General features: G+C 40.9%; 1 protein-coding gene across 7 annotated transcripts in view; it reads left to right on the forward strand.

Annotated features, from left to right (window-relative positions):
• The window catches only part of gus (splA/ryanodine receptor domain and SOCS box containing gustavus), a 59,170-nt gene that overhangs the window by 47,207 nt on the left and 2,749 nt on the right, over positions 1-9,214 (forward strand). For all 7 annotated transcript variants that reach the window (XM_074105924.1, XM_074105919.1, XM_074105920.1 and 4 more), the window contains 3 exons: positions 3,466-3,768; positions 5,013-5,274; positions 7,012-7,267. In XM_074105924.1, coding sequence (XP_073962025.1) covers positions 3,578-3,768; positions 5,013-5,274; positions 7,012-7,267 — 709 coding nt within the window. In that variant the 5' untranslated portion in view covers positions 3,466-3,577. The remainder of the gene's footprint in view (positions 1-3,465; positions 3,769-5,012; positions 5,275-7,011; positions 7,268-9,214) is intronic.

A 9,214-nucleotide genomic window follows, 5' to 3' on the forward strand; every position in this document is an offset into this window, starting at 1 on the left:
ACGAAGCTTATCTCTTTGCAAAACAGATTACAAACTTTGACTATCGATTTGGACAAACTTTTGAGAGCTAGAATTTGAAACGCGATAAAGTGAGTACAATCTTAAGTTATCGTGTTACTTTACTAGACGTACATCTGTGATCATCTCCGCATCTAAAAGGACGATAGTTAGTACTAAATACGCTTTCTTTCCGTGCTTATCCCAAAAAGGCTCGGTTGCGCGAGGCTCTCTGAGCATCTCTTTCGCAAGACGACGCCACCCTCGATTCGAAGCTGCCACTTTCTCCGTCTGACCCAACGAGAAATGTTAAATGCACCATGCACTCATGCACTCGGGCCTCACCTTTGACTTGAAATATTAACATCTACCTACGCAAACCGTGTGTTGAAATATTGCGTCTGCATTAAGTTTAAAGCATTAAAATTGCATTGCATCGTTCAGCACGGAAGCTTCCGAAGCACGTACTTTCAGAGATCAATTAATATGTAGTGTGACGTTTTAATGATGATCTCATTTATGGAAAATCGAATTGTTTCTCCCAATTACTATTTTGACATAGTATTATTTTGAATTCAGTTAATTTAAAAATTTAACTGTGATGTGATCCGACCCAGGATTTAATCCTTCCTCAAATTCGATAGCCATTCCGGGGCGGGAGTATTTTATTGAATTTAATTATAATGACGTGATTTAAATCATATCACGATACGATACATTATTCGTAGCGATACATGGAAAAACAAGCAACTAGCACAATGCAAAAATATCAGTCATTAAGTTTAGTTTAGCCAATAAGTATGTCCAATAATACCATGCTGTGAGAGTGAGAATGTGAATGTGTATAACTAAAGAGTGAAATATTTGTAATGAATTTAAACAACCGCGGACCACGGCTAACTAGTTCATTATAGCGATAAACAACACGCTCTGGGGCGGCCCTCGTATTATTACGATTCGTATAAACAACAATAAATAAATAAATAAATAATAAAAACCATTTATTAAGCCGTATGTGTGTATGTTCTAATTAGTCAATTTACCTACAAATCAAGATGCATCATGATGATACGAGTATGTTTGTATTCACTGGGAATCTAGATTGAAGCAATCGTAGAAATTCATTGGATCTCCCTAATATTGTTGTGTATAAATATTTCCTTCCTTCGTTTACACCGAGGTTGACCTACAGGACACTTTAATAAGCGGTACAGCAATGTGAAACAACGTCAGACGTTTAGTTCATTGTTCGGGCTCGTTGGCACAACCTAATGTACATAGCTGGCGCAGCAAATGTTCACCGGTTCCATTCACCTCTCACCGAGCGTGAACGGCCACGATCTATCCGCTCAGCCGCACTCCACGACACTTGTCCCCCCTTTTTCAAAAGACAATTTCCTAGTTTACATTGGCGACTAGGTTAGGTACTCGCCTGTCTAAAATCCCCTCACCGCGCCATTATGCCAGTAGCACGTTTTCCCACGGCGGCGTCGTAGGTAAATGCAATGTGATATCACTGCTATTTCAGCATACGTGATTAATGATTCAAATTAAGTTCATATTTTATATTCAGTTACACTTCATCAGATTGCACGTCCGTTTCACGAATAGAAGAATAGATATTGTACTGGAAAGATGGGGTCGCCAGTAAAATGTTCATGAGACGATTATCAAAAAGTACCTGCAACGTAACGACTTGTTGAGATGAGACGTTACTGTGGCGAGCGGTCACGTGTCGATTTGTGTTCCAGCGACCACGTGAATTTATCAGATAATGCCGTTATCGGTCGAATATTAACTCCCACCTACTTAACCGAACACTGAATAAATTAATAAAATCCCATGCATAAACTTCCTAATTATTACATTGTTATTTAATATAGAAAGTAAAGACGCCACCAAGAGACGCATGTGGCGGAAGCGCTAGCAGCGCGGGCGCATAACCAATGGCAACGATAATTGCACGCTATTCGTTACGAATTCAAATAGTCGTGTCAAGTTTATCGAACCTGTCTGCGGTGCCAATTCGCCATTTGAAGCATAAATTTGGACGTGAACGATTGTCAGCGGCGCGGTGTGCTCGGTCGCGTTGTTAGTTTTGTCAGAGGCGACGGAATGGGACGCATTCAGTGCCTTTCACTTCCCGCTTTTGTCGTGCGCCCGCTCTAGGCTACGGAAAGGCAGACGGCCTTGTAACTTACATGCCTTCTAGGAGTCCCTTCGCATCCTACGTAGCATTATTATAAATAATGTTTACAAGATACCAGCACCTTGTTTGTACAACTTAAACGTAAAAACATTCCTCGTGCGGAACTGCAATGACATCATGGACCCGATGAACACTGCTCGTGTCGGCATATCAATTACTACGATCGTTTGCGACGTCATAATTATTTAGAAGTCGCCGGGCTTATCGTGCTGGCCGAGCAGAGCAATTATATGTAATATTATTTATATGACATCATAGTTAAGGAAAAACATACGGCCACTGTATAAGCGGTCGTAGACGCCGTTCTTATAGAACATTAGCGTGTATTAGAACGAAGCATCAGGGCCATGTTAACCTTGGATTTTGAGCGGTGACTTTCACGGTTAGACGACCGCCGGCGGATCGAGATGAGCGAGCACCGCCACCAGCTATGACGACACCGCACATAATCACGGCTGCACGTTCACACAGCCGCCAGTTTCCCGAACTTGAACAATAAGACTTTTAATTGCAAACAACTCATTGATTACTGGAATTGAAATCAACTGTCTTACTCGTCGGCTACTTCGACAAAATTGTTTTTGCAAAGTTATCGATACTGTAGTTAAAGATCATTCTACTTCAATTTGTGCATAAGTTTCTCCTACGACTCAGCATAAAATGAATATTTTGCAGTACTTGTCCTTCACGTCAATTTACTGCGTGCGTTGTGATTGTAAAACTTAAATAATTAGAATATCATTTACGATAGCTTTGTTAAATATCTAATCACGGTAAATATCTGTAAATACTGTGTAATAGAGTGATAATTGATGTATGTCCTTAGCCATTCTATAAAAAAAAGTACTTACCATGTTACTAGCTTTTCCCGCCAATAAACAGAAATCTATGCGTTTTCATTCATTTATTTATTTATTTATTCGATCGTTAAGATACCTACTACATATTTAGAAACATAATTTGTATCTGGGTACCATTTTGATGCATGCACATATTTTTGTCGCAAAAGTAAATGTGCAATATTCAGTAGAATGACCAAAAAATTTATTGTAATTGTAAACCATGCATATAATTCTCATTATTCTGCGTTTATTTGTGACTACATAATTAATTTCATAATATCAACTCCTATACTAGATTTGAGTCATGATCAATGATGGCCTGTTATCATGATAGCGGTACTAGGTATCATGCGATATCTATCCACTCGTTATTGAGCATTACTTTCCCACGCTAATAACGGCTTGTTTACATTCCAGGTACAAGAGCGGGGTGCGCTCAGTGAGGGGCGGGGGCGGCGGCGGCGCGGAAGACGCGCGGCGCAGCGGCCTCAAGGCGCTGCCGAAGCGCGCCCGCACTCGCTGCAGGGGCATGAACATGGGGCAAAAGCTGTCCGGCGGTGTCAAGTCGGTGTCGCGCGAGTGCACGGCGCCGTTCAAGGCGGTGGTCGCGCGAGAGCTGGCGCCCGAGCCGCCGCGGCCCGCGCGCCTCGACGCGCTGCTCGACGCGCCGCCCGCGCATCCAGAGATGCAGCTCAAACACGCCTGGAACCCGGGCGATAGGTAACTAAACACACAATACCTAACTGCCCTGACTATATACAAGTGGCGGCGCATCGTAACAACCCGTTTCCCACCGGGTTGCCAATTGCCAGTGATGACAGATGTGGCAAAGATTGTGTTTTGTGTTCACCAACCATGAGGTTTTGTATGTGATGATGAATAATACCTACTTAACCCATGCTACTCTCCATCATCATCATCATCATCAAGAGTTTCACTCTTGTCGATGAAATAATTTACATTTATACCTTTCTTCCGTCAGTCTTGACGCTCCGGGTTCTCTAACCAATATATTCACCCTACACCACTTGCTACCTACGAGTACCACCTATTTTCATTTCAGATTTAACTCTGCTCTTCACGTTGCACTTCAATTGTTGCTCTACTAGTTTTATTAAATATCCAATGGATGACTAATTTTGCTTGACTATAGTCATGTCTGTGTGTGTGGTTGTGTGAAGCAACAAGCAGTGACTTTCACTTGTATTTATATCTGAAACATGACACACGAGTTACTAGAATAACTTTGAAGTAGTCTGTCAAGTGTGGTCTGCCGTTCATGGAAATCATTCCAATGTTTTCCCTTTTCTGTGACAATATTATTAGACTCATCATGACAGTATTACCAATATCCTAGCTATAGCTATATCAGGAATGACGGCGAAATGGTAAAAGGAATAAGGGCCAATGCTCACCGCGTATTTCTTTTGTCGCAGACGACGCGTAGTTAATGGGCTTCAAAAAAGTTTCAGTCGCTTCTGTACCTACTAGCTTTTTTGAGAATTTGTGCGCTGTAAACGCGCCTCGTCTGCCACTGAAACAATACACCGTAATGGGTGCCTGTCCTAATACCTGCTGGTTCTATCGTACACAGGCATACCTAATCGCAGTCGCCCTTTCCGTAATATTACTCACACATAATCCGCATGCGAAAAAACTCGTTATTAAACTCCAATCGCCTGCCAATCAGAGGATTTTGGGTTCAGACCAGAGGCCTTATTGTCTAACACACTGCCACGCGGCATAAGACGAAAGTAGAAAGCAAATGTCATCGCGTTAGGCAATACGGCCTCTGGATTTCATCTCTCATTTCCGATTTTTTTCGGAATGTATACGCGAAATTTAGTTTAAAATTTATCATGAGCTTTTGTGTGAAGGATGCCTGAAGTTCAAAATCCACACTAAGCCGATGATAATGAATCTGTAACAACTGTGTGTTCTAACGATCGTTTGTAAAATTCCAGATCACTAAACATATTCGTAAAAGAAGAAGACGCGTTAACGTTCCACCGGCACCCGGTGGCTCAGAGCACGGACTGCATCCGAGGGCGCACGGGGTACTCGCGCGGCCTGCACTGCTGGGAGGTGGTGTGGCCGGCGCGGCAGCGCGGCACACACGCCGTGGTGGGCGTGGCCACCGCGCACGCGCCACTGCACTCCGTCGGCTACCAGAGCCTCGTCGGCGCCACCGACCAGAGCTGGGGGTGGGACCTCGGGAGAAATAAGGTAACCATTAACACTTAACACATGCCTGAAGGTGCCGACATACTATTTAAAACCCGACGCCACACCACGCTTGCACACGCACACGAGACGCCATCCAATGCACTAATCAGTCCCGGGCTGCCTACATTTTTAACGTGATATGGTAGTGATGAAAAGCATTGCAAAGCTTGTGTATTTACAGTAACTGAAAGTATTCCATCCGAAGAGACCTAAATTGCGCTTCTTTCACACTCGGGTCAGACAACCTCACTCTCACTCCACGCTACTGATCCCTAAGGACCCCCTAGTAGTAAGATACACATGCTGTGACTTCCTCTTGAGATACTTAGACCGGTAGGTTGAGATATGTAAATCGTTAATGAGCTCGGTACTAACGAATTTTAACCATGAACTGGGATCACGTCAGACAAGCTTTTTGCGGTCCCGCCGTCATGTGGAAGCAACCGAAAGACACTATGCGTGTTCAGATACATGTACAAATTTTGAGTATCTTGGCCTCCTCTCTCTCTCTAATATATATCGGATATCTCTTGTTCAAACTCTAAACTTCATAGCAAGATAATGAGTAATCAAATAGTCGTTTGATCCTCATTTACTTATCTTGAGTGCTTGCTCTTTGCTGTTGTCTAATTGTTCTCAGAATTATTTATCTCTAAATAAAAGCAAACTAAAACTACGAATGCATAATTATACTAGTACCTAATTATTAGCCACTAAGAACTATCATTTCTATGTTTCTTGGTAATGTTTTCGGATCTGCCGACGTTCAAACTTGTAACGGATATATAATAATAATAATGCAATACAATATTATATGCACAAAGGGACTTTAATAATCAGTATGGTTATCTTATACTGACTTTCAATAAAAAGTACTTGAGAAAGGAAGAGATATTTTCGTCCTTAACCATAATTTAAATGCGCTCTATTCGCCATTTTGCCAAACGGATAAGCACCAGATTGGTAGTTAAGTATTGTTTCGTAGTCCATTCAAACAAAATAGCGGACTGTTTCAACTCCGCTGCCATCTGGAGAGCGTAATTCTTGCTGATCTCGCTCGCTAGCTAACTAATGTCGAAATAGAGAGAGGCGCCACGAAAGGGACGTGGCACAGTTCTCACCGTGGTAACTGCTCTGCTATCCTTTAATTTACGGCTAACTTCTTACGGAAATTGCAATGCCGCTGTCAAAATACCTTTCTAATGGTTCCTTGTATTTAGTCAACTTCATTTAATGTTAAAGGCATCCAAGGGCAGCCATAACGAAACATGCGATAGATATTGGATAGGAATAATTATGTTCTCAAATGCTGTTTTTCGTGTTCATAAAAAACATTTATTGTTCCGTTTTTATTTGTATTTACTTTGCCCATATTTTGAGATAAGTCCACGTGAAAGTTACAAGACTAATAGTCAAAAAAGGAATACAAATAAGAATTTCGATTTATGCCTTCATAGCCATTTTTAACAATCTTTGTGTCAATCATGTCCGCATTTCTACAATAATGGTCCCATCTTGACAAGTATCACTCGCGTGCCAATACTGCGCTTTTCTATTGTGCATGACGCGTTTTTGTGGAAGCTACAAATTAAATAAATATTGTAACTGTAATTATTTAATGATCATTGATGACATAATCATAATATACATGGGAAATTGACAATTACCTAATGAGATAACATACAAATTTTTGTCTATCCAAAATAATTTATTTTCAAACCATGCCTCGTATTCCAGGTGTATCACAATGCGAAAGGCACAGGCGGTAGCGGGACGACATACCCGGCACTCTTGCGACCGGACGAGCAATTCCTCGTGCCGGACCGGCTGCTAGTCGTCCTGGACATGGACGAAGGCACGCTCGCGTTTTGCGCCGACGGCCGCTACCTTGGCGTGGCGGCGCGCGGCTTGCGCGGCAAGACGCTGTATCCCATCGTGTCCGCGGTCTGGGGGCACGCGGAGATCACCATGAAGTATATAGGCGGGCTTGATCGTGAGTATACATTCTTACCATCAATCACAGAGCTATAAGATTAATGGAAATGACACGCGACAAAACGCGAGGCGCCTAAATGGCTAAAAAGACATGTATTTAATTTCCCAGCTTAGTCTATAACGAAATTAATTGCTCAAAAGAGTTTAAATTTCACTGGAGAAGACCATAATTTACTTAAACCTATGCAAGCGAAAAAACGAAAGGAGAGGGGGACCCTGGCGACATCATTTGTTGCAGTTATACAAGATACCATTTCTATTCATCTTATTATTGGTCCAGTTAATACCTACTACTATTAACACGCTAAAATTTCGCCTTCTGGCACCTTTACTTTTAGCATTAACTCTGTTCTTTTCTAATTAAGCTGTACGCCTATAGAAGTGAAACTTTGACGGCTATCACACAAATAGGCTATTACAACTTTCACCAGTTTTATCACAAAATATACATCCATACATTTCAATATAGTCACATATCGTTCACATTACATGTATTTGAATATTTATTATACTGACAGTCACACCGCTTTTAACAGATTATTGGATATTGATATTGATAGTGTTGTAAATATAAGTAAATATAAAGACATGACTAGTTTTCCATCCGTCACGTCACTAAAGAGCTTAGGGGTCCACGGTAATTTTTATTAACTAACTTTGGGCTATTTTTTATCTCTGATAATGAGGATTTTGTGGGATAGCTAAAGCCGAACTACTTTTACGTTTTGGCAACACAGCTGTCTTGACTTGACCTAAATACACAAACCTTTAACTGCCGTTTATCACGATCAAATTAAAGTTACACAAACAAGTTAATGTAGAAACGACTCAACGCAACAGCAGTCCTAACTTTCGAATGCTAACTCCTTTCTCTGTTAATTAATTTTACTAACATAGAACTTTTTCTTAACAGACCAAAATAGTATATTCCAACGTTAATAAGTAGGTAACATCGACATTACTTTGAGCAGCGCAGATTTAAATATTGAATTATACAGCGCTCAAAATTAGACACGGCGGTTGCCGTCAAGTAATCAATGAAACTCACAGTTTTGATTCATTTCGTTGATCATCATTCGCCTGGTCAATCAACTATTACGGCTCAATTCGCATCACGGGCTATCATTCACTTTTGCAGTTTGCAGTCATCATTGCTTCTTTTGTACATTTATAAACTACGATTGATTAACTCTTGTGACGAAGACGGCACTTGAGTAATAAGGAAGTCAGTGTTGCAAAATGATTGCGATCATTAACGCAGCCGGCGTGATTATGGCCGAACAGCCTTCAGTTAATGCTCTGTCAATTTATTGTTCTAGTATCAACTAAGATTAGGAATATTATTCTAATGTTCTAGTATCAACTAAGATTAGGAATACTTAAAATTATTCTAAACGGCCATGCTAAAATGAAAGTAATTTAAGAGTACTTTGAGAATTGGAAAATAAATTAAACCTTTTATTCTAATCGATGTAAAATTTTAAGATGAATGTGGGCTTAAAATAATCTGTCTGCAAAGTAATTAAGCTGTTATCCATTACTATCAATCGTTTATTTGATTAAAAAATCTAATCGAATACGGTATTTGACAACACCTGATTTTGCCAACAACTTGAATGCCTGGTAGCCTAACAAAATCTTGCCGCAAGTACTTTGCTAACATTGTCGCAGACTGCGAGATGGTAAACATTATCTTCTGTTTTCTACGGAATCTATACATTCCAAAAAATGGTGTAATTGATGCAAGGTAAAAATATATAAAAAAAGTACATTCGCCATCAGATATTTCGGAGCAGCCAAGGTGGTCAAAAATATCGGCACATTTTTTACATTCTGCGTTCGCAAGTTTCACACGCAGTGCGATTGAACGCGAGCGGTTTTAGCGTACCGTCTCAGAATGATGCATTCCCTTGCAAGTGATTGTGTCAGCAGCATCTAACCATGG

Source organism: Choristoneura fumiferana, chromosome 23 (assembly GCF_025370935.1).
Source record: "Choristoneura fumiferana chromosome 23, NRCan_CFum_1, whole genome shotgun sequence".
Taxonomy (NCBI): Eukaryota; Metazoa; Arthropoda; class Insecta; order Lepidoptera; family Tortricidae; genus Choristoneura; species Choristoneura fumiferana.